At 36.1% G+C, this 26,656-nt stretch overlaps 1 protein-coding gene across 10 annotated transcripts in view; it reads right to left on the bottom strand.

Annotated features, from left to right (window-relative positions):
* Window positions 1-1,064: 1,064 nt before the first annotated feature.
* PRRC2C (proline rich coiled-coil 2C) overlaps window positions 1,065-26,656 on the bottom strand; it is a 104,715-nt gene continuing 79,123 nt past the window's right edge. For 3 of the 10 annotated variants that reach the window (XM_074222003.1, XM_074222004.1, XM_074222006.1), the window contains exons 21-35: window positions 26,163-26,351; window positions 25,729-25,980; window positions 24,705-24,797; window positions 20,325-20,426; window positions 14,740-14,941; window positions 12,549-12,746; window positions 11,481-11,599; window positions 10,620-10,756; window positions 9,588-9,822; window positions 8,446-8,568; window positions 6,330-6,548; window positions 5,486-5,589; window positions 4,092-4,218; window positions 2,981-3,217; window positions 1,065-1,357 (exon numbers count right to left, since the gene is read on the bottom strand). In XM_074222003.1, the coding sequence (XP_074078104.1) occupies window positions 1,100-1,357; window positions 2,981-3,217; window positions 4,092-4,218; window positions 5,486-5,589; window positions 6,330-6,548; window positions 8,446-8,568; window positions 9,588-9,822; window positions 10,620-10,756; window positions 11,481-11,599; window positions 12,549-12,746; window positions 14,740-14,941; window positions 20,325-20,426; window positions 24,705-24,797; window positions 25,729-25,980; window positions 26,163-26,351 (2,595 nt within the window). In that variant the 3' untranslated portion in view covers window positions 1,065-1,099. The remainder of the gene's footprint in view (window positions 1,358-2,980; window positions 3,218-4,091; window positions 4,219-5,485; window positions 5,590-6,329; window positions 6,549-8,445; window positions 8,569-9,587; window positions 9,823-10,619; window positions 10,757-11,480; window positions 11,600-12,548; window positions 12,747-14,739; window positions 14,942-20,324; window positions 20,427-24,704; window positions 24,798-25,728; window positions 25,981-26,162; window positions 26,352-26,656) is intronic. The other 7 variants (XM_074222005.1, XM_074222011.1, XM_074222009.1 and 4 more) reach the window with 5 other exon arrangements.

Here is a 26,656-nt window from a genome sequence, read left to right as displayed (position 1 = left end):
ATAATACAGTACTGTCCTACAGCTATAATACTAGAGGATACAATTAAAAAGGCATTATTTGACTTGATTCTACTTTTCCAGCACAGAGTGGGCAGGAAGGGTAGTGTGACACAGCTCTGATACAGAAATGTACCTCCTTAGATAGGATTTCCATTAACTAGCCGCACAGATTTAAGTGATTGTTGCTCTACATGACTATTAGCTGAAAACCGTTTAGAAAACCACTGGTTTCAAACAAAGATGGCTGAGCAGAGGCAAGAAGGACTTGTTTATGACTTATTAATGTAACAAGCCTGCCATGTCAAGGGAGTGGATGCTTTTAGGAAGGAAGAGGATGCCAAGTAGCACTTCACGCTTAGACCACAATCTAAATACAGCATCATTTGAAACAGAAGCAGTAGCCAAACACCGGCCATTGGGGGGGGGGGGGGGGGGGGGGGGGAATTTAAAGGATGCTGCTATGACTATCCATCCATCTGTTTACAGGTCAAGGGAAGGGAGAAGATCAGTTACTGTCCTTTGATTGTGTTCATTTAACTCAGCTTCCATGTTACAAAACAATAGCAAGCTGCCATAATATGAAATGAGGCTCCTCTGCCCAGCACCATCCATTTGCAGCTCTTACACACAGAGCCTCTAAAAACGGAAATAGCAGCCAAGGAGCATCAAGGAGCAGTAAGAGACCATCTCTGCTCAGAGGCTGGGAAGACGCTGCTTACGGCACATTCTGCTCGGCTGTGCTCTGTCTTCGTGCTTCTGCTAGGGCAGGTGGCTGTGAAGATTCTGCATTAGATGGACACAGGCCTGTGCTTGTTCATACATGGGCATCTCCATCCTGACTATAAAAATGCACAGCTGTCAGTGCAGCCCGGACTCCAGCTGGGTCCTACAGAGCCTTAAGCTTTCCCTGGTGCTGCAGCTGTCTGTGTGATATGCCCTGACAGGAGAATGTCACAACCACCGCTTCACCCTCTCCCTTCCCCCAGCTATGGAATCCTGCTGGCATTAGCTGAACTCGTTCTCCACCCCACCCCCACCCTCCACCCCCACCCCAAACCCCCAGACCTCCCTCCCCAACCCCAACTATGAACCACAGCCTTTAGGATTTGGTTTCTTCTGTTTTGATGGCCTGGGGTTTGATTGGTCCGGTTCTAACAGGCTTGGCTGCTGTGCTGGGTGGAGGGGGAGGCTTGTCCTCTACTCTCTCCTGACAAACTCCAGGGGGCTCAGGCAAAGTTTCAGGAGTTTTGTTTGAATCACTGTCCACTTTCTGTGCCTTGCCTCCTATCTGTTTGCTCTGCTGTTGTTCAGAGAAGAACCGTTGTGTGGACTGAAGAACCTCTGCTCTCTGCTTTGCCTTAAAAAAGGAAAAACAACTAGGCTGAAAAGGCAGCAACAGTGTAAAAGCTGTCAAAAGACAAACAAAGATCCATAACCAAGTATAACCATTACCCAGATCGAGAAGATCAAGCACCACCTTTCAGGATCCTGTCTAAGAGTCCTTCTTTTAAAAAAACGGTCAAATGGGATTCTCTTTTTCCTACTTGAAAATTTGAAAGCACAAATAAAAACTCAAATGTCTAGTTATCAGTAAGGAGACCCTAAGGAAGCACTGATATTGTGGCTTTCCCAACAACACTGAGAATCAAATACCTTGGTGCAGAAGTCCTTTTCCCACCATTTTCTTATGAAGGAGTAAAGCGCTCTGAAATTGGTATTTAACCACTAAATTCTGCTAAGTTCTACCACATTTAATGGGCTGCTAAAACAGGTAATTTAATCTCATTGGCAATGTAGCCCAAAGAATATACTTACGTTAACCCACAAATGATACCAATGGATCAAATCCCAAGACAGGTTGGTTTTATATGTAGCTAAAACCCCCCACAATACCGTAAGTTAAAAAACACCTACCATCCAAGTTCCTTCAAAGTGATTTACACAAAAGCCCCAAAGTATTAAGAAGTGATGGTCACGTTCACTGAAGAGAACTGAACAGCAGAAGCAGAAACCAATCACAAGAAGGGCTTTTTATGCCTATGCTCAAATTTTAGGAATTCTTATCCATATTACTTTTAATACTTTTACAAAAAAGGTTTATGATTCTCATCCAAACATATTTGCTTTAAGGAGGCTTTTCATTTATTCTTTTCCAGGAAAATACAAAGGTTGATAATCCTTTAAGAAATCTTAAACTCAGAGAACTCACATATTTAGCAATTCCTAGGAATATAACATATCTTCAAAGGAAAACAGATGATTTTACTTCCTTAGTAACAGTTGTGATTCTGCTGCCTGTAGAGGTAGCAGACCAGTAACACAATCATTTCAACCTAAACTGTCCCCACACAGACTCCTAGGCGTTGTTCTATTAAGAAATCTTGTCTTTTTATAATGTATTTCATATGGAAGGATCCCAAAGTGCTTTCCAAGCTCTCTTTATCTAAAAGTAATTCAACTCTGTAACAAGACTCTGTGCTGCGTGTGTGTGTGTGTGTGTGTGTGTGTGTGTGTGTGTGTGTGTAAGAGAGAACATGTATACAGAGGAGTGCATAGGAACAATATAACAGAAATTAGCAGAAAAGCTGTAGCCTTCTGAAGGGAGGGAAGAAAAGTGAATTAGGCAGAATTATTTTATCCAAATGGAATTCTGACAGGACATCAATGACATCATAAATTCACCGGGGTTTTAGAGATTTCTTACTAACTCCCAAATAGTTTTCTGTTCTTCCTCAAAGCCTCAGATCTCCCTCAATTTATTTCATCGGCAATTTACTTGGCCACAGGTGTAAAAATGCTGGTTTGTTATCGATTGCAATTGCAATGGAAGAAAAAAAAAAGGGGGGGAAAAAGCAGCGTGTTTTGGGTAAATTCACTAAGACAAGGAATGCCTGGATTTATATTAAGGGTCCCAAGGCATCTTAAGACATGGTTTCAAGAGACACAATCTTGCCCTATCAGCTGTTAACACTGTACTAACCTTCATGTCTTGTTCAGCCTTCAACGCAGCCTGGGCCTGATTACCTCTGACTCCAGATAGTGATCCACAAGGACCCCTGGCCAAATGTGGCAAACGAGGGTGGCTCATGAGGCCTGTGGTCATCGGAGGAGGCATCTGACTGGCCAGTGCCATTGGTGGCCTCTGAACAGGCGCTGGGAAGGTGTTAGTATGTGGGGCTCTTACCAATGGAGGGACCAGGTTAGGCTGAGAGAGGATCTGAGTGAAAAAAACAAAACATAACACATTGAACTGTTAAAAAAAAAAAATTGCCAACTAGATCACAAGTTGGCTTACCCCAGAGTAAATCTAGTTAGTGCCCACTGTGTCACTGAAAGGAAGTGTGTGGGCTGTTTGTTCCATCAACAGGGGCCAAAATGAAACATGTCATGCCTGAAGAGCCTAACTTGAGCCAAGGCCACACTATGGAGCTTCACTGGGCTCTATCATCTTACTGCAAATTCTCCAGAGGGGAAAAAACAATGATGTTACATTATGGATGATAACACCTTTAGTAAAGAGATGTGCAGCATACACCTAGAAAGAATGCAATATGAAAATAAAGGAAGGGCTCTTCACCTCTAGGGACCATGCCATCCTCTCTCTCAGAAGTCAAATCTACGGATAATCTGATTTTAGCTTGTCCTAGTTAAGACAGTTATACTCCAGGACAAGCAAACCGCACGTGCGCACGCACGCGTGTGTGTGTGTGTGTGTGTGTGTGTGTGTGTGTGTGTAGACATTCAAATATCTTCAAGTAGAAACCTGCACATCTTTGAAAACCCCAAGCACTGGGACCCTTCTTTTTGGACTCAACTTTTCCTGAAGCAACATATCAGACTGAAGTATACTGTCAGAGCTGTGTGGGTAATCTTCAAGGACTCGGTTCTCTGCTTTTTTAGCCTTTTCCTTTTAGGAATACACAACTGCTAAAAAAAAAAAAAAGATCTCAACTGACATTTACAGAAAATGTCACTGTTAAGAGGAGCTACTGTACTGCCTCCGAGGTTTGGGCTTTTCAATCTGTTAACACAAGGCAGGATTAGCAAGTCCAAGAATGTGGAAGGAAATAGTCCTGTCTGTGTCTGCCCACCTGGGGTGCGAACTGTGCAGGGAATGGCTGTGTCATTCTCACAGTTGCAGCTGCGGACTGGAACTGCTTCTGGTAGACGATGCTGTTCATTTTGCTGGACTGGCTGTTGGGACTTGTGGAACTGGCCCTTGGGAAGAAGCCATCAGCAGTTAGTCAGCATCTGCCCTGGGCAGATAACCCCACAACAGTCACTCATTTATATAACATTTTTAGGTTCACAGCTGCCCTGTAAGGCTGGCAGTATAGTGTTCCCATTTTTGAGGAGATGAAATTTAAGATCAGGAAGGTTAAAATAACACAGCCAGAACCACATGGATATTATTACATTCAAGACTTATATCCATGGAGATGGTTATCTACTTAATATTTCTTGTCACAAACATTTCTGTTTCATCCTGATACCATTTTGTGACCTAGGAGCCACTGAATGGGGATAGGCTATATTTGAAACACTTAAGTGTAAAAATCCAAGTGAAATGGCCTCCCAGTCTAGCATACTGAAGAGTCTATTCCAGGGTCAGGGATAAGACTGACCTGGCTCTGACACTTAAGGGCAAGTCATTTAAACTCTTTCTTGGCCCAATACAACAATATAGACCTGAGTTATCAAACTCAAGTGTGTGATAATGACTAAGATTAAAATGTGACTGGAAATATTTAACAAATAGAAATACAATAAAACACTGGTAATGATAATATATAGCTTTCTAAGTCAATACAAGTCCATCCGTATTGGTAGAGGAAGCTCCTCACATCAATGAAATCCTAATTTCTATCCCTATCCCTAGTCCTTATTAAAGTAACTTTGAAAGCAAGTAAATGGTTCAAAATTTTTGGTCAATTTTTTTACCAGATTTATTTTCACTGGGTCTTTAATCAAATGCACAACCGGAAATTAACAAAAGTTTCACTGGTGTCTTATTTTCAAAATCACATTTATTTTCAAATATACCCCTCTCTACCATTAAGTAATTCCTTCCAACAAAGAGATGAGGAAAAAACAGTTCATTAAAAAAAAAAAAGTCAACTAATTCATCAGCTATGTCTACATATAAGCAATACTCTAAACCCACAATGGCTACTTCTGCAATCAAAGGAGAAATGGGTATTCTTCTCAAGTCTTCTCCAGAGTCAAACTTGGTTTTACTTCGTTCTATATAGCGATGAACTTTTTGTGAATCAATCAATATCAATTCAATGAATTTATGAAAAATTTAAATTTCAAGATCTTTTTCAGGTAAGAATGAAGCATAATATCTAATCTTTCTATAGCTACTTATATCTCTAATATAGTGTAATGAATTATAGCAATGATATATAATACTGATAGTAATTAACACTGAAAGGAGTGGAGGGAATTAGGTTTTATAAGCAAGTATAAAAATTTCACTTACCGGAAAGGACTGGAAGTTGGTGTGGTACTTCTGCCACCAATTGGAGGAGTACCTGGCTTTACATCAATGCCACCTCCAAAAGCTTTCAGATCCATTTCTGACATCTGGGTAATAAGACAAGAATGAAACCAACTTTAACATATAGGAATTCCAAGATCTACATGTAATTTTTATTCAAAGTCCTTTTGTAGGAAATTGAGACTCGGGGCTGGAAGGGATATTAGAGGTTATAGTACTTGGTCTAAACTTGCTCATTTTACAACTCAGATTGAGATATGAAGTGAGACTTGTAGATCACAGTACTAGCCCCTGGAATCCAAAGAAATCCCTCTTTCACTTAGTCACAGTTCCTTAGAACTGTAAAATTTTATGAATCATTATTGGATAGATCAATCTAAAAGTAAGAAAGGTATAATATAATAAACTTTTGTAAGGTGGTTTCACATAATCAAATTATAAGCACAGATTTGTACCTATCAAAGCCTGTCCTAATTCAATGCTGAACACCTTCATGTACTCAATCCAGAAAATTTACGCATAATGTAAAAACTTAATTAACTGGTAATGAAGAAAAAAGCTGGTGGCACAATGGATAAATAAAAAACGATTTTAAACAAGAAGTTGATAAGTGCTTTGCTTCTTCAACTAAAAAGTTTAAAAATTATAATTAAGAATTTACTTGTATGAAGGTAGATTAACAAAATTAGACAGCTGACTATTTGTTTTGCAGAACAAAGATTTAGAATATAGTAAACAATAACTTTAGTAATTATAGCCCTAGTTATCAGGTGTCTATCTCACTACAATTACTGGATAAGTAATATAAATTATTCTCTTCACTCACCTTTCCAGTAGCTGCAATCATACTATGCTGAGTTCCTGCAGGAATTAATCCTCTGAAAGGCTGATTTACTTGTGTGGGTCTACTCAGGCCTTGGGCCTGAGCTTGTGGTGGGGTGTGCTGTAATGGGGGCTGTAAAGTCTGGGGTAATGCAATTAGAGGTTGTCCAGTAGAGCCAAAGTTAGGCAAGGAAAGTTGTGAAGCTGGCAAAGGTACAGTTACCTGTGGGAGGAGAGAAAAACAAGAAAAGAGACAACTCAACAATGTGCCCACATGTTTTATACAGTTCCCCCCCTCACCTACTCCCTTAACCAACATAACTATCTACATTCAAATAATAACAAATAATAATTTATTAATTGATTCAGAAATAGTTTTTTTTTCCTGAGTTCAAATTCTGCATTAACCACGAAAAGGTCAAAGTCTTTTGCAAGCTTTTATATCCTCATTACTTTTATGAACTGGCTAAATTTGGTAATGAAGTGGCAGCCAGCTTAGGTAGTATGTATAAATTGCTTCAAGTTCCTCAAATGCAAGAAATTTCGGGGCAGCTAGGTGGTGCAGTGGATAGGGCACAGTGGATAGAGCACAGGCACTGGAGTCAGGAGTACCTGAGTTCAAATCCCGCCTCAGACACTTTAATAATTACCTAGCTGTGTGGCCTTGGGCAAGCCACTTAACCCCATATGCCTTGCCAAAAAACCCCAAACAAACAAAAGAAAAATTTCATGGGGCCATGAATGCAATGAACTGTATAACCTTGCCCCATCTGTACTGAATAACCCACGGAACCTAAAAGTAAGGTAGCAAGTTAATGAGGTTTCAGGTTTATGTGAAGAAAAAAGCCCAAACTGAGTTACTCACAATGATCATCCAGAGAAGAAAGAGATCAAAAGAAAAATTATTTCAATTAAAATAAGATGACCCAATACTGATATCTATTATTTCAATTAAAATAAGATGACCCAATACTGATATCTCAATAAAAAGCAAGTTCTCTTTGCAAGATTTGGCTTTTATAATACAAGGATTTTTGAAGAGGAATTTCATCTCAACTTTGCGAAAATCTTCAGAATTGAATAAAACATTACCAAGAACAATGAGAATTGTCAAGCATATCCTATCATTAATTTCATTTTTTGAGAGATAGAAAATCTGTTCCTAACGGAATTTAATGTGAAGGACAAGAAAAGTATTTATGAATGTTATTATTCAGTTGTTTTTAGCTATGCCTGACTGACTTCATTTGAGGTTTTCTTAGTAAAGATAATGGAATGGTTTGCCATTTCCCTCTACAGATGAGAAAACAGGCAAACAGGATAAATATGACTTGTTAAGGGCCACAGAGCAATTAAGTGCCTGAGTTCAGATCTGAACTCAAGAAGGAGTCTTCCTAACTTCAAGCTTGGTGCCCACTGATTACCCAGAGGCCCCAACCTCTAAACAGGAAGCTAATAAACAATGTCAGAGAGTTATAGTTTAATGAATATTTTGATTTCAATATATGCTCTCACTTTTTAAAATGTACAATGGTGTCAGTATGTGTGTCTCCACTGACCTTTCCATAAGTTTGATTTTGACATTCTATTCCCATTTTAAAACATCAGCAAAATGTTAATGTACTTAATCCTACATTTGCTCAAATCTAGGGACACAGATTGTAACATATACCATATTACCCTCCTAACTGCTCTCCATCCACAGGTCCCCATAACCTCATGCCTAGGATACTGCAAGACCCTTCTGATTGTTCTCACCTCAATCTCTTCTCTTTCCTGCTTTTTCAAAAAGAATGACCATGCCACTATTCCCAGCTATTCATTCAACTCCAGTGGCTTCCCATTACCTCCCAGATCAAATATAAAAGCCAGGGATAGGGATTGGAGCTGTGTTTTCATTAGTATAGGAAAATCCTCAATAAGGAAACTCTCTCTGCTGTCTTCTCTACCAGAACATTAGAGAGCTGCCTGAAACTAAGAGGGTTAACCTGCCCATGTCTGCCTATTTTGTGGCAACCTCCTTATCCACACACTATACCATGCTCTAATATTTCCAACTTATTTTTATACATAAAAATTAAAAGAAAAAAATAAATAAAAAGAAGATTGAGGAAATTTACCATGCCATAGTTTACCTGCTGGAGAGCACTGGGCGACTGAGCAGTATTATAGAAACTGCTCTGACCAGGCTGTTGTACTTGTCCAGAATAAAGATTGGAAGCCTGGGTGAGACTTGCTCTAGCCTAGAATGAGAGGTTTAACAAATTAGGGAAGAAAACTGTAAAAAGATAATTAAAAAACCCCAACAGTATTATAACCTTAAATTATACATGTTTATTAAAAGCTGATTTACAATTGCTACCTCATCCCTAAACTTCCTCTCCTTGCAGCCTGGCTTTCAACCTCATCATCAACTGAAAACTGCTCTCTCTCCAAAATTACCATTTATCATTATTTGCCCAATCTAATGGCCTTTTCCCCCTCAATCCTCATTCTTCTTGAGCTCTCTATAGCATTTGATGCTATTGATCCAGCCCTCTTAGCTTTTCTCTTTGCTTTAGGTTTTTGTGATAAATTGTTTTTTGGTTCTTTCTGCAACTATCTGAACTCTTCAGTCTCTTCTACCTTCATTTAAGTAATATCCACTATCACGGATGTCCAACAAAGCCCTGTCCCTATTACTACCCAAGGTAGTAATCTATCCTCCAGTCAACAAGGCTCACAACCTAGGCATTAACCTTGACTCCACAAGTCTCTCATCACCCCATTCATTCTACTGCCAAACCCTGCAGATTCTACCTTACCCTCTTCTCTTTTTTACGCTGCCACCAGCCTGGTGCAGGTCCCCATAACCTCACGCCTAGGATACTGCAAAACCCTTCTGATTGTTCTCACCTCCTCAATCTCTTCTCTTTCCTGACCTTTTCAAAAAGAATGACCATGCCACCATTCCCAAATATTCACTCAGTGGCTTCCCATTACCTCCCAGATCAAATATAAAAGCAGAGGATTTAAAAGTCTGTTTTTTTATAGACCTTTGAAACTTGGCTTCTTCCTTCTTTCTAGTCTTTTTACACCTTTCTACCCCCCCTTTTTAATCCTCTAATATCCAGTGACATTGGCCTTCTTAATGTTCCTTTCATAAGCCAGTCCATTTTACAACTTTGCAAGTTTTCACTAGCTGTTCCCATCATAGGAGCTTATTAAATTGCTTATCTTGACTGGTAATAATCAAGAGATGATGTTGACCACATTCTCTTACCTGAAGCAGATGTGTATCAATTAACTGGGAACCTCCAAGCCCTGATGCTTGACCCAGCTGATGCTCATACAATATAGGAATGGGCTGAGCATTAGAAGTCTGTTGAAAGGCAATGCCTGATTGGGCCTTGGCAAGTTCCTGGTGTTGTACTGCTGGAAAATTGTGTAAGGTTGTGCCAGAAAGAACCACAGGTGAAGGCTGGGACAGACTGCTCTGCATAAAGGCTTGCTGAGACCTGTAATTGGAGGGAAAATGTATGCATTAGTATTATTTCTTCTTTTTAACCTGAATGGATTACTATCTCAACAGATGATTTAAAAAAAAAAAGGGAAATGGGGATAGTGGAAAAGAACAGATATTATGTATTCCCTATCTCCCTCTGACATCCAAATGCTATTTCCCTCCCTTTCATCACTTAAATTTACTCATCTAGATGCATACAAGGATAATTTTTTTCTTTGTATCCCCAAGACCAGAACATGGGTAGTGATAATCAAACCAACACATTCATTCCAAACCATGAGCCTGAAAAGATAGACCAAGAAATTTAAGCAATTAGCAATGATAATATGAATGAAGATATTTCATCAAATGACTAAGTTTAATGTAAGTTTATAATTAGGATTCCTTATCAAATTTTACAAATGTGTGGCATTTGTAAGACTTATCCAACTGATATAATGGTATAAGCTCTATTTTTACATAAAAGAGTACATTGTCCAATATGAATAAATCTAGGAAAAACAAAGCATGTAATCCAGTAAGTGTCAAGACTAATATTTAAAAGAACAGGAGATAATTCATAGTAAAAAGAATGACAGACTTCAGAGACGGTCACTGAATCTTGGCCCTGAAACTATTAGCACAGAAATGAGCCTCTCTTTTCCCTTATAATACTTTCACCACCTACTTCACAGGCTTGTTTTAAGATCAATACTTTGTGAAACTAAAAACACTCTTAAACTATAAATCAAGATTAAGGAAGTTAAAATAATTAGAATGTATTTTAAATGTCATTTTAAACACAATTACCTATATGGTTGCAGGGGGGAATTAAATAATTCCTGAGCTTGTGAAACTGCAGGTCCTGCTCCCAAACTCAGTTGGGCTTGATGTTGTCCTTGCAGGGGTGCATAGATAGGAATTGGAATCTGCTGAACTGAAGTAGGCTGAAATAACAGAAATATTTACATTTATGCACAGGTGCACATACACACAAATATAGGAATATGAAATGAAAATAAAATCTTTCATGAAATGAAAAATCAGCTTAGTTAAAAAACAAAATAAAATGCACATCAGTAAGTTTTATAAAAACAAATGTCTGTAAAATATCAAATTATAAAAGATTACCAATCTCCATTTAAAAACTGGAACAAAATTTTACAAACACAGATATGATCCAAAAGAAAACTATTCAAAACAATTAAGACTCCAACTGTTTTTCTGAACTTCTATCTTCACAAAGCCTTTGAGGTGAGCAAGTAAGCAAAACAAACAAAACACCTGATAGACTCAATGTTCTTTATTTTGAAAAAATTATAGCAACACTTAAGGGCTAATTAATAGGCAGCCAGTGTATAGAATATTTAAAAACAAAACAAAACAAAAAACAAACCTAAAGAAGATTATCTATTGTGGATTTGAGGACACAGGTATGAAACACACAGAAAGGATAAATAATTCATCCATTTGGGTCCTGATATCAGTGAGGTCATGAATTGAATGAAGTAAAACTTATTTATTCTAAGACTATAATAATCAATGAGAGAAAGACAACAGATTTGTCAAACAGTAAAATGCTAGCTACCAAGTACAGAATGTAGCCAAGTGAAACAGGTGTGTGTGTATATATATATATATACACACACCTCAAAATACGTTCCCAATTACCTGTGAAAGTCCTGGTTGAAATCCTTGTTGCTGAGCCAAGGATGCTGGAGCCAAGCGTGCATGCTGGGTATTGAATAAGTGACTTGTGTCCATATAAAAAGCTGGGATTTGTGCTGCAGGTTCCCAGAAAAAGAATAAGATAATTAGTTCTGAAGCTTTTTTACATACTTTCATAACCTCTATAAAATGTCAAACTATCTTATCCTAAGTCTCATTTTATTGCTGAAAGAATTGAAATACAGACAAGTAAATTTGCTGAAGGTCATAAAAGTCAAGATAGACCCGTCAGGACTACTATATTTCAGTTTTAGTAAATGAACAATCAATAAGCATTAAGTGATTTATAAAGATATTATTTCTGATGATAGGGATGAAAAATATAGACAGAATTGTTTTTTGGAAGTTAATTTAAAATATAAAGTAATGAAAACTAAATTTACAAATTAATTTTTTTTTTATAAAATGAAAAAGTATAACTATAAAAAAGTTGTCTGAATCTACCATTAGTTCTTTCAGGACAAAAATCAATAAGCATTTATCAGAAACTACTATGTAGCAGACACAGTAGCACAGGGCACTGAAGACTCACAATTAGTGGTTATAAGCATAAGATAGCATGATATAGTAAGATATAAGCAAGACATAGAAAGATTTGACTATAGTCAAAAATACAGTCATATCAAGTCAAAAATATGACTAATAATTATTAATCTTTGGAAAAAATATATTGAGACCTTTAAAGAGTTGGATTTTTCAACCCTACTGCATTATGAAATGAGCTGTACAAATGAGCATGTATGACGAAATAATATGTTATCATCTTCCATGTGGCCCATAAAACTTAAAGTGGGAGTCTAGAATTCCTTGCTTAATTGATAATAAGTGAGGTCAGTTGCTAGAAACCTGTTATCTTGGCACATAGAAAACACATAAACACATATCCATGTAAGCTAGAGTTTGGTATTTGAGAAAGCTGGCATCATTTAATGAATAAACCTTTTTAGAAGGGAAATAATTATCTTAGAAACCTTTTCTGATTAAATTCAATCCTATAAATATTACCTGCAGCAGACTGAGACACATAGACTTGTGGGCTCTGCTGTTGCTGGGCGATAAGGGAAGGCATGCAGCTCAATTGGGAGAAATGACTGGCAGAAGGAAGGCTGCTAGTCTGTAGTTGCTGAGGCTTCACTTTGCAGATGTTGGGAGGGTCTGAGGTGGTTGTAGATTTAGTACTCAAAGAAGAGGTAGTATATGTACCAGCTCCTAGGACAGGGAGTGGGGAAAAAGGAAACACAGATTAAGGATATATTTTATAATGATATTTTCCCATAAAACACAAACTCTGGAAAAGGCATAAACAGTTATCCAGGAATAAACTAAGGGAAGTAGTTTTTCACATAATTCTCTACATGGATCAGCAATAGGAAATAGAAAACAATACTCTTTAATTGAACTGGAAAGAGTCAATTAAACACAGGGAAAAAATTTCTGAAGTGATTAACCTTCAAGAATTGGTGATTACTGAAGGAGTTTTCAGATCCATATCTTGCCTGTGTCACTGAAATAAAAACTTTAAAGGTATAGGGACAACTACCACATGACCATCATACTTACTGAATAAGTGCCTGTTGAATGAAAGGTATCATAAAACTTCAATTTGAAAGGTGAAATATTTTACACACACACACACACACACACACACACACGGCAGAAAATTAACAGTGAGTTTCAGATTCCATAACTAGTAGGTAGCATAGGAATATTCCTCACAGTTTAATGGTCACTTGCCAGATGGCAATAGCTCAATCAGTTCCCTTTATCTCTGGCTGAAACACAAAGCTTCAGATGGATAATGTCAAAGGGCAGCAAAAATAAATTTCCTATGTTTAATATAAGAGCTCTAGTAATTTTAACTGATCCTAGATGATTACATTACACAGATAAGAAACTCTACCAGTGTCAGTCACCTTAGTCAACTTAAAAGTTTTAGTTTAAATGCTCATTTTAGATCCACAGCACTATCACTTACTGTAGTCAGTCTATAAGGTGTCAGAAAAATTACAGAAAGATTAATTTATAAAATTCTCATTAAATTTACAACTCACACCAAAGAAAAATAGACAAAAAAATCTTAAGCATACTATCATAATTACTGTGCCAAACAATTGGATCTTCAAGCATGATCCCTAATACGACCAGAAAGAACAATGTTCAATGTTGGAAGGGATGGGGGAAATCTGGGACAATAATACATTGTTGGTGGAGCAGTGAACTCATCCAACCTTTCTGGAAAGGAATTTTGAATTATGCCCAAAAGGCAATATAAATGTGCACCCCCTTTGATCTAGCAATACCATTACTGCATCTATACCCTTTAGAGATCATGCAAAAGGGTAAAAATATCACTTACACAAAAATATTCATAGCAGCCCTGTTTGTGGTAGCAAAGAATTTGAAAAGTTCATCATTTGGGGAATGGCTGAACAAATTGTGGGATATGTATGTGATGGAACACTATTGTTCTGCTAGAAACCAGGAGGGATGGGAATTCTGGAAGGATTTGCATCAACTGATGTTGAATGAGATGGGCAGATCCAGAAGAACAGTGTACACCCTAATGGCAACATGGGGGTGATGGACTTGCTTGTTCCATCAGGGCAACAATCGGGAGCAATTTTGGGATATCTCTGATGGAGAATACCTTCTGTATCCAGAGAAAGAACTGTGAAGTTTAAACAAAGACCAAAGTCTATTACCTTCAATTTTTTAAAAAAGTTTCTTATATACTACATAACTTTTCCATCTCTAATATTTTATTTTCTCCTCAAGGATATGATTTCTCTCCCAACACATTCAATTTCAATCAATGTATAGCATAGAAACAATGTAAAGATTATCAGACTGTCTTCTGTGGGGGCTTCGAGGGAAGGGAGGGTGGAGGAAAAATTGTAAAATTCAAAACCTTACATAAACAAAAGAAACTTATCATATATAATTAGAAAACAAATAAAATATTTAAAAAAAAAGAACAATCCCTGTTCTTATTATGTAGAGCAGGGCTGTCCAACCTTTTAAAAGTTTTAATTGAAACAATAGACATATTTTGATCCGTTATTTTAGTGTGAGGTCTGTGGTAGTTCAGCTTTGTTTACTAAAGCATTAAAAAACCCCACAGGTGGGCTGTATTTTGGATAGTCCTGATGTGGAGGATCAAAAACGAGGTGAAAAAATTTAGAAGAAAACAAGAATCTTCTACCTGATAATGAAGTTGTAGGAGTGACAGATGCAACAGGAATTGGAGGCATTGATGCACTTGAGAAGGAGTTGTAATTTCCAGTGCTTGGTACACTGGCACTACTGCTGCCTCCACTTGCAATAGGAGTTGCTGTGGAAGTTGCTGGTGATCCCTTTTCTCTCACATTTGGAGAATTTTCCCATGCTTTGCGGGCAGACTCCATCTACAATTAGACATGATAATTTTATTTATATTCTAAACTATAAAGATTCATTTTAACAATCAAAAACATGTATACAGCAAATGTAAATACATTTTTAGTAAGACCTTCAAAAATCAACCTTCAAGCAATTCTATAAAAATTTTACCTTCTTCATCTCCTCCCTTGATTCTCATCCTGTTTAAGAGTACCTTCTTTGAAAAGCTTCAGAAAGAGTTTTATGAACTGCTTTGAGAAGTAGCAAGACACCAATTTACAAAGGTTCATAGGTTCTTAAGAACCTGGGAAAGGAAGATGGCCAAAATACAACTGCCTCCACTAGATTCTGTAAAAGATCCTCTTCAGAAGAGCTGCAAAATGTTCCCTGGACCAAGTGTCATCACTAAATAGCATGACTAGATAGATTAGAAACTGTCTCTTGCTCCTACAGGTCTGAAATCCAGGAAATGGGGATATCTAATAAATATTTGTTAAAATTCAAATTCAAGGTAAAATTGGTAATAGGGAAGATATGAGTAAAATCCATTGATACTACAATTACTTATTTGAATAATTTCCCACAGGCACACTTTTAATAGAGATCATATGATTTCTTTGCCTCATAAAAAGATGTTTCACAAGGCAGAGTGATGTAGTAGAAAACTTACTACATAGAGAGAAAACCTATTATCAGTTAATATATTTAGCTTCTCTAAGTCATTATTATCTATAAAATGGGACAAGGCATGCCTACATCAAAGCTGTTAAGGAGAACAAATAACATGACAGGACAGTCTTTTGTAACCATTAAGTCTTAAGGGGATATAATCTATTATCACGGATGTCAGAAATGTGTAATCTGAAGAGATAATAAAAGAGGCGAAAAGCTATTCATCTATAGGTAATATTGAAATCAACAGGAAATCTTTTTGATAAAATAAGTATCATTCCTTTTCCCAACCCAGAAACTAGCTCTAAATGGGATTTAGCTTTAACTTGTTTTAGTACAAGGTGATTTAAAAAAAAACTTAAGGCCTGCAAATGTGTATTTACTGTGAAAGCATTTATTCCTTAAAAAAATTGAAAGATAATACTGTCTTATTAACTTTGTATACAGTATAACATGAACTAAATATGCTTAGTCAAGATGATTAAGAGTGAAAGGTCTTCTGAGTGAAGGCTCAAACTAGCACAAGTAACATTTTCACAATGATCACAGAGATTGTCCTTATATCAGATATTATCAATATTGCAAAGACAAGTGATTTGAGAGTCTAAAAGTTGGCTTAAAAGACTCAAAATAATCATTTATTTAAGTGATAAGCAAAGATAATGGACATTGCCAAAGTTATAGGAGAATCCTTGATTTCAACTGGTACCTCTTTAGTGTTAAAAATTATCACATAGATCAGAGTAGGATAGTATATTAAAGCAAAAGTAAAGAAGCAAGATCATTTCTGAAAAACAGATTCAATTTATGCTTAGAAGTTTAGCAAATGCAAAAATAAATATGAAGACATTCATTTTCATGATCAGTTACAATGTAAGGCATCAACATTCTGAGGACAGAGGAAAGAAGTAGAAATAGGGGTTTGATAGAGTTACACCCTAAGGATATTGTGACAGTAAACAATAGACCTAAGGCAGGACAGTGTGGTTTAAAAAAAAAAAAAGATAGGGTTACAAAATACAACACTCCTTAAGAGAAATTGCTATCAGGGTTATTACTCTGTGAAACTAAAGAACCATTACTAATGTATTCAGAAAAGAAGGAAACAAAGTCTGAGAAATCAGTATTTGAAAACTGCCAGAATCTTCTAGATATACACTTATGTACAGTAGAAGGTTCATTTTTCTTTTGAAATATTTTAATAGCTATCTTCTGTTTATGACCTAAATTTCCTACTCTATTACTTCCCCATTGTCTGAGAGGATGAGAATATATTATCCCACATAATAAAGGGGGGGGGGGGAATCCCTCCAGCAAAATTGATCAACAGATTGAACTTTTTCACATGCATTGTTTCATACATCGTGCACACAGCAAAAGAATTTGGCGAAGAATTTCTACTAATGTCTCTTTGGTTTTTTTTTTTGTTATTTACATTTACATTGTTGTAGTCACAGAGTATATGGTTTCTTTTCTTTTCCTTTTTTTTTTAAGATTTTTGCAAGGCAAATGGGGTTAAGTGGCTTTCCCAAGGCCACACAACTAGGTAATTATTAAGTGTCTGAGGCCAGATTTGAACTCAGGTCCTCCTGACTCCAGGGTCAGTGCTCTATCCACTGCGCCACCTAGCCATCCCAAGTATACTGTTTCAATCTATTTACTTCATTCTTACTTCATAGAGATTTTCCTATACTTTTCTATATTCACTTTTTATAGCACTCAGGGAACCATAATTTGTTCCATCATTCTCCAAAGAATGGGACCCCTTTGTTTCCTAGTTTTTGTTATCACCTAGAAAAGGCTGCTGTAAAAATTTGTTGCAGAATGGACTTTTTATTCGCCCATGAATGCCTTTGATCCCTAAGAACCCAATAGTGGTGTAATCTCTGGATCAAAATGTATGAACTTTTTAGCCACTTTATCTGCATCCCAAACTGCTTTTACAAAACTGTGGTTGGTACTGATTTACAATTCTACTAATCAAGCATACATTGTGATTAAGTTTTTCCCTGTTCCCATTTTTTTAAATCACCTTTTCCAATTTGCTGTGTGCCAGGAAAAAAATTAAGGATTATTTTAATTTCCATTTCTACCTTTAGTTAATTTGAAGCATTTTATATGTTTAATAGCTCTCCTTTTGAGAACTTGTTATACATCTCCCAAATTACTTATATCTAATTGTGTTTTTATATAACAGAAAATAAGTTGATATAAAGAATTTTTCTCTTTTAATTGATTCCCATTTTTATCATAGGTCCATTAATTGTTTTTTTATAAAACTTTTCAATCTTATATAGTCAAGGTGACTTATCCTTTTTTGGTTAAGAATATTTCTCCAATCGCATTGGCAAGCCTCACTTAGGCTCTTTCACTTCCCTCTCCCCAACACCCTTGAGAATCAGGTCACCCCACAAAGGCCATTGCTTTGGAGGGCTCCATGCCTTACCCACCACTGCGCCTGTAAGGGGGAGGAGGAACTTTTTTTAATGTAATATTTTTTGTGTAGTAAAACTTTTCTTTGCAACTTCATGTATAGCAATGTAAAAACTAACTCTGGCAGGTAATACCTAAAAAAAAAAAGCCTGAATCCCACACTGGATTCCTCCACTTCATTTATGAAAAAATATACAATTCTTACAACTACCACTGATAACATCCTGGCCTTGGCAAAAATAACACAGGCCATGTACCATGCCTTCCTACCCCTACCCGCATGAATGCTCCATGTCATTGCTCCCTCCTTAGTGGAGAAAAGAATTTCTAAGAAAGGTTGGGGGTGGAGTGGGGCTTGTAGTTTTGCATGTGTCTCAACTTAAGTGCTACCCTCTTTCTATATGATTGTATTTGCCTTGGGAAGTTGTACTTGACTGTAAATAACCTTCCTTTCTGATTGTACCCTCTCTATACCCTCTGCTTTAACCCTGTTCTTTACTGTCCTCTGGGGAGGCGGGGCAGCTGGTTCAGACATTTGGAGTTTGTTCTTTTGATTTATATGGGCTCCAGTTTTTTTTCCAGTGAAGGTTGTTTTAGCCACAAACAGCTTTACTCCACTGCTTTCATTTTAAAATAAAAAGAAACTTATACTGACAAGAAAAAAAAAGAATATTTCTCCTATCCAGAGTGGGGCTTCACTTCTAATATTTTATAGAACAATTTTAAATAATAAAGGTCATCCATTCATTTACCATGAATAAGAAATATGAAAGGAGATTGGTCTAAACTGAATTTCTCTCAGATTATTCACTAGTTTTCCCAGTAATTTTTATCAAAAGGGAATTCTTTCCTCAATAATTTGTTTTCCAGATTATTGAATAATGTGTTATTACTGAGTTTCCCTGCCTCCGATCTCCCTTGTCCAAGTGTGTTCTATTTCTATTCCTTTGTTATAACAAATACCAGACTTTTTTCTTTATCTTTTTTTTTTTTTATTTAAAGCTGGGGTTAAGTAACTTACCCACAGTCACATAGCTAGACAATTATTAAGTGTCTCAGGCTGGATTTGAACTCAGGTCCTACAGACACCAGGGCCGGTACTCTAACCACTGGGTCACCTAGCTGCCCCTAAATACTAGAGAGTTTTGATGCCTCTTGCATATTGTTGTTTTAGGTTCAGGATGGTTTCCCCTCATTCCTATGTCTTTTCACTATATACTTTGATAGTCTAGATATATTCATCCAAATGAATTTTGCCATTATTTTTTTTATCAAGTTTTCAAAAGTATCCCTTTGATAATTTGAATGATATATATAGTATAAAAGTAAATTACCTTTGGTAGAATTGTAATGATTAAATAGGTACCATTTAGCTCCAGTAAAGGAGGACATACACTGTACCTACACACACACACACACACACACACACACGTCTTTTCTCAGAGGAAAATAAAGATCAAAAGGATTCATCTTCAACCATCAATGGTATTAGAAAGCATTATTAAACTATAATTTCTTGTTGTTAGAAAAAAGGCCAAAAGGTAATACAATATGAAAAAGATTCAGTGTTTCATTCCTTGTTTGTTTCTTTTCTATAGGATTATCCTAAGGTAAAGAATCCATTTTTAATGTATCAGATTAATTTAATTAATGAAAAGCATTTTAAAAAATCATACTGCCAATAACTTTTTAACCTTATTCGGAACACTATCCCTTTAAGAAATAAGGAATAAAACAAATTCAAATCTATTAGTGTCACAACTATTTATTTTACTTTCTAGGCTGTGTATTCTTATTCAAAGAATTATAGTAGAACCAAAAAGCAAAAGCTCAATCCATATGCTACTGTCCCATAAAAAGTAACTGAGCAACTTAAAAAAAAACCACCACAATACGCATCAATAATACCACAGAAAGACATTGTAATGAGCATCCTTATCACTGCTCCTCTGAACAAATCACCAAGAAACACTATTCATTTCTGTTGCACATTTCTAATGAATGCTATTTAAGGATTTTAAAAAAATGAACCTATCTCAAGCAACATATGGCACAAATATACTCCTTCATTCCTAAAGCTAAAGCCTGACTCAAAAATGAGGACAAAAAGGCAACGATAAGAAACTGGAAATGAAAACTAGAATTACTGAAGTCTGAATCTTCTCCCCTCTTTTTCCTTTCTTCTGCTTTTTATTCTTGAACACTCCCCCAAAAAAAGGTTCTATAAGAACTAAGAGAATTACCATAAACTTCCTTCCCCATGCATGCAAGAAATAAGGACCCTTAGATGGACATTGTACATACCTTAAAGGTGAGGTTGAAAGTAGTGGGAGGAGCTGGACTTAGGCTGGAGTTCTGTTGTAAAGTCTCCCTCTTAGGGAGGGGAAGGGTGTTGGGCAAGGGCACCTGAAAAGGCAGGTAACATACATCACAATCTAACTATGTCTACCATAAAAGCCCCATTAAAGAAAAAAAGCTCAAGTGTTGCTAAAAACTTAGGGCCTGACCAAAATAGATCATTTGCGAAACATTACATATTCATAGGTATTGCAAACAACCCTACACAACTCTATGGAAGACTATCTGTCTATTAATAAGAAAATCAATGGTGAAGTTAAGCACCATAAAGAGATTTACTAAAAAAAAATTTTTTTTACCCCCAAATTCATGTCCAAGTTACCTAAAATACTACAATGGATATACTACATGAGTGCACATGCCTAAAAATATGGATCAGAGGGAGCAAAAAATTTAATTCTGGTTATGTCTTTGCAGTCAATTTTCTTTTCAAAAAGTAGTTTCAGTAGATGGAAATATATATGTAATAAGTTAACTATGAGGAAACACATTTTTGGACAAGCAAAACTTGCAGGATTGTCTCATGTTCCTTTCTATTGTAGTGTAAGTTGAGTACACTACCAGAAATTAATCACAGAAGGATCTAGAACAGGGGAAAGGAACATTTGGTCTGGCAGGTCCTATTGAGGTCTATGAAATCATTTAGTCTGGCGCTGAACTTGAAATTCAGTAAATCTAGGTTTATAGGGGTGAATTAATTAAATGTTTGACCAAATATGGCAGGCTAATTTTTAAGTTGATAATTTTGTGTGGCCCACAAATGGTGTCAGAAATATTTAAATGGCCTTTGGAGGGGGAAAAAGGTTCCTTTATTCTGGTCTAGAAATATAAGAAATGATATTTCTCACATTCTGAGAAAGAAAAGTGAATTGATGAGGGATATAAGGAAAGGACATTATCCACCTTTATCATCTTTTCCCACATCCCAATGCTTTTGTATTCTGTTTTTGGTGGACAACTTGGGGGTTTGGGTGGGTTGATGGGGTTGCTATAAAAAAAAACCCCATAGGTGATCATTGCTTCATGAAAGAGTTGTGCTACCACATTTCAAAACTATAGAAAACAAAATATTAAATGAATGGACCATCCAGGAAATACAGAAATAATTTCATGGAAACAAAATCCTTTCCTCATAACACATTCATCAAAATATCATGTGCATTATTTCATTTTAACCGATGATACACTCACACTCATTTCACACAAAAACCAATGCTAAAATTCTGACTTTTAAAAAGTGACTATCTTTAATTCTGTGAACACCTGTCCTAACAACAAATAAAAAAGAACCAAAAAAGAGTAGCACTAGTAGACCAATTAAAAAAACCCAAATATTAAAACTCCAAGGTACCCACAAAAAATACTTATCTCAACATCACTTCATAATTGTCAAAGAATTTAATAAAATCCCTGATATCAATGTACATATTATTCCAATCTGGTTACCATTTACAATACTTCCAAAAATCTGAGTTTGCTATTTTCACACAGAACTTGGAACCTATACTAACATTGTAAGCTTAACAAGCAACCCCAGTTTTTGAGTTACATCTCCTAATTGGCAGTAATATAGACATCATTAAAATAGAAAGTTTGAAGTTCTACCATTCATATTCTCAAAATTTCACCATTTTTCAAGAGAAAGGTTTAAGAAAAAGCTCCATAAAAATACAAATACCATAGCTTAAAACATATATCCTATTTGAACACAAAAAAGCACCAAAACTCAATAATTGTGCTGGTCTAGTTCATTACTTTATATTCTTGGAAGTCAATACTATAGGCAGTCCTTTATGATGCTTATTTACTTTTTAATAATTTATTTATTCATCGGTTTTAAGGACATAACCCCCATTGTGAGCAATGATTCAAAGAGGCAGAAGGAATGCAATCTAGGAGATTCCAAACAATATTTAAATATTATTTCCTGTCTCCTGCCATGGGTATTTGTGTCTGTCAATGAAACATTTCCTCCTAGTGATAAAAAGAATCCCTAGATATCTCACCTTAAGATAGAGGAGGTCTAAGATGAAGGAGGGTTTGTGTGGGGAGAGAGGACTAAATTGGAGTAGATCTCTATATTCACTTCAGATCTAAAATCCAATTTCACTGATATTGTTGATTTTGTTATTATTCTGAGAAAAGCACAAATGAAGTTACACAGAAATTTCCCCGATTTTCAAATTTTAATACTTCTTTTGAGTTATTAAATACTTATGTGCTGAAATGAATAATTTTACTAATATAGTTACTCCTACAAAGTCCTTTGTGTACAGTGTATACAAGGTTTCCACATTTTATACACCTTTCATTAGAAAAAGCAGTATTACAGTAGTAGATTGACAATCTCAACTCTGCCACAAATGTTTAGAACAAATACTATCGTTTTTCAGCTCTCCACTTCCTCTCAAAAGATACCGAAATCTCCTGGCACTTTCTTTATGTCTCCATTGGGAGAGTCAATCTCTATATACTAAAGTTTCCTCAACTGCAAGTTGAGGAATTACAGGATGCTATCTAAAGTAATCCCAATTCTAAATAATCTCAATAGATTTATATACATAAAATTTAATATTGCTATCCAGAGTTATGAACTATGACATTTTTGATGTTTCATTATTATTAGTATTATTGTTATTAATATGGATTAAATGTCAGAACCTATTTAGTTTAAAACCTCTCTACAGAAAAACTGGCTGGGGAAGGATAGAAAATAGCTTTTGGGAAAAAATCTGAAGATATAAGTGAATTGTAAACTTATTAAGTTAATAGTGACCAAAACAAGGGGAGTGATTTTGTCCTAGTCAGACTGCATCTGAAGTATTGTGTTCCATTCATCCTACCACATTTTAAACAAGGAAACTGAATACTAAGGAGATGAGACCAGAAGGAAGGCAGGAGAGACAAGGATGTTTTAAAGATCAAGAGAAAAAGAAACTTGGTGGAAGGAACTAGGATTTATTTATTTAACCCAGAAAAAGATGAAGGGGTAGAGGGAAACTACTTGTCTCCCAGAAGACAGAATTAGAGCAACAGTTGGCAGATTTAGGCTCAAGAAAGGGTTGGTTGAACTTAAAAAGAACTATTCTGAATGACAATTTAGTTTATTTATTTTACATATTACAATAATCTTGTGGTGAAAGTATACATGCCCATGTTCCCCCGCCCTGCCCCCAAAAGATAGAGAAACCTAAGAATAATGAGAGAGGAAAAAAAAAGTGTACTTCAATCTCTGTTCAGAATCCAGCAGTTGTCTCTGGAATAAGTTGCTTTCTTTATCGCAAGTCCACCGGATAAGCTATTCCCTCCATTCTATTCCTCCCCATTCTCATTTACTCTATTCTCTCCCTCCTTTCACCCTGTCCCTGCTCAGAAGTGTGTTGTATCTGAGTACCCTTTTCCATGATCATCCCTCTCAAGAAGAACTATTCTAAAGGAGGTGTGAGTTGGGATCAGAGTCTCCAGCTTATGGAAGGTTGTCAAACAGACTTTATGGTGACTTGCCAAGGAAAGCAAGAAAGAAGGAAAGTAAAGGTGTAAGTGAAGTAGATGGGTTTCTGAGACCCTTACTAATTCTGAGATCTAATAATTTTTTTGTGGTTTTCTTGCAAGGCAATGTGGTTAAGTGACTTACCCAAGGTCACACAGCTAGGTAATTATTAAGCATCTGAGGCCAGATTTGAATTCATGTCCTCCTGACTCCAGGACCATTATTCTAACCATTGCATCACTAGCTACCCCTTCTAATAATTCTTTACAAATATAGGGCTCTAACAAAGTTCTGAGCAATTTCACAGATGCTATTAAATTTATCAAATAGTCATTTGATGTCAGATAGGTTAACTGTCGATCTCATTTGACTAACAACAAGAATATAAAATATGGGGACTTAGTCTAGTAAGATCTTGCTTCTCCTTCAACCAGTTTAAATTAAAGAGATTTCTGTTATTCCAGTAATGGATGGTACTTGGAAATGAATAACCTTTCCCCCCTCAGATTTAATTAGATAAACCTGTGATCAATAATTAGTACACATTCATCTGATTGTCAATGGAGACCATGGTGAACTCATAAGGCAGCTGTACCTTAGAACCTTTAAAGTACACTTGTCATTACTAGGAATAAGATGGGAGGAAAAAACCCTGCTTAGTCTGCTTTTAATTTACTAACTCAACAAGCAGCCTAGAGTAGCATTATAGCAGTTTTTCTGAAAATCTACAATCTTAGACAAGATTCCTTTTCCCTTTCTGTACCTCAGCTTTTGTCTGCTGTGATAATAATGACATTTAAGAATTGTGTGATATGATAGTTTAGTTAACTACTTACATTAGTAACCAATGTCTCTTCCATCTTGGTATTACTAGTAGCCACAGTGTTTGGCAGAGAAGAAGAGGGGGTAGTGTAGTCTGTTACAGACTCCTGTGAAGGAATAAGTGATAGAAAAATATACTCTGAAGAAAAAGCCACCAAATTACATTGCCATATCTTTTCCTAAAGACATATCCTAGTTTTTGATAAAGTAAATTTTGGAAACTTTGGGGGAAGAAGAATTATAAATGTTCATTCATTTTAAAGTCAGCTACTCTATTAAGAAACCCTATAGGTCTAAAATGGTCCTTTTAGGAGTAAACAAGTAACTATGCTAAGGACCATAGATATGCTAACTAATATTTTGAAAAGAATAACTGAAAATAATTGACATCATGCTGACAGTCAAGTATGAATGACAAATCAAAAGTTTCCTGAAAAATAAACAGCTTAGTAAACCATTAGACATCATAAAGCTAACTATCATCCCTTGAGCAGAATTATGTGGCAGTGTTCAGAGCAATCATTCACAAAGTCAACTTTCCCCTGCATTCCTCTTTAAATATTGCGTACTTCTAGTAATAGTATGTAACAGATTAAAAAGATATTATTTTCAGATTTTTATTCAAAAACAAATAATTTACACCAGGATAATCATCCCATGGTCTGCATGTGCCTCTCAAAGCCCATTCACAAGGTATTACTACATTTTATCATTATGCTCATTGGTAATATGGATTACATTGCAGTCATAAATAAATCTTAAATACTATATGTGGTCCCTGAAAAGCTTTTGTTGGGCAATGTGGTCCAAAAAGAGCTAAAAGGTTGGATTTTCATGGCTTAAAGGTTTAGGTTTGAGTCTTGAATGTAGATCATATCTCAATAGGCAATTTAACATATATCCCCAACTGTGATTAGCATATACTAGGTGCTAAATGACCCACAATAAGGAAATCCTGAGATAATAGTTGTATTTGTGATCTCCCTGTCATTTTAAGTAAATGTGTCAACTGAATTTCTAAATCCATATTTTGCTTACCTTTGTATTAGCACCAAATTCTGGGGCAGAAACAGTTATCATCGTGCCTATTTCAGAACTCATTTCTGTAGCTGTTTTGGTTTCCTTTGTGGTAACAGCATCAGGGCTTCTGACTGAAGGTGGGGTAGATTTTTCCTGCCCTTCAGGTTCCGTCTGTTGTACATCCTTCACTTTTCTATTTTTTAAAGAACGTTCCTTTCCAATGGGACCAGGTTTGTGTTCTTTGTTCTCTACTGGACTCAAATCTGGAAGCTGAATTCAATATTTTGGGGACAAGTAAATATTTTGTTCAAAGGCATTCATGAATATATTCTTTCAAATAGACTAACAAGCAGATAATTTTAAGGCCACCCTCCATCTACCTCAAAGAAGGACTAACTTAATTTTTTTTCAAAATTTGACAATATGATGAATTATAAAATTATTATTTTCACCTTCTGGGCTTTAATTGGGCCTGCTCGAGGCTGCTTTTGCCGTTGTTCTTTGGGTTCAGGTAATTTGTCAGGGGGCTTTTCATTAAGTACAGGAACAACTTCATTTTCATTTCCATTTGAAGCTGGGGCACCAAACTGAATGGTTTCAATTCCAATTTCAACACTACTTTCTTGGCCATTCTTTGATCCCTGGAAAAGGTATAAAGATATTAGCTACCAATCCCCCCCCACAAAAGAAACAAGTTATCAAAGTTTCCAAATAAGCAACAAAAAATTACAATGCCAAGTCCTGAATATAAAATACAAAAGATAATTTCTGAACTCAAGGAAACCAGGAGATTTTATGTATGTGTATCTATATATGTATGTGTATTACTATATGTTGATAAATGTATATGCACACATATTTTTATGTTAGATAAATATGGGTTATATGCAAAAATAAAGGGAATGGAATGACTCAATTAACAGCTAGGGAAATCATGAAAGGCTTG

Source organism: Macrotis lagotis, chromosome 2 (assembly GCF_037893015.1).
Source record: "Macrotis lagotis isolate mMagLag1 chromosome 2, bilby.v1.9.chrom.fasta, whole genome shotgun sequence".
NCBI lineage: Eukaryota > Metazoa > Chordata > Mammalia > Peramelemorphia > Peramelidae > Macrotis > Macrotis lagotis.
The sequence above is the reverse complement of the archived record's forward strand: the minus strand, read 5'-3'. Positions and strand labels throughout refer to the sequence as shown.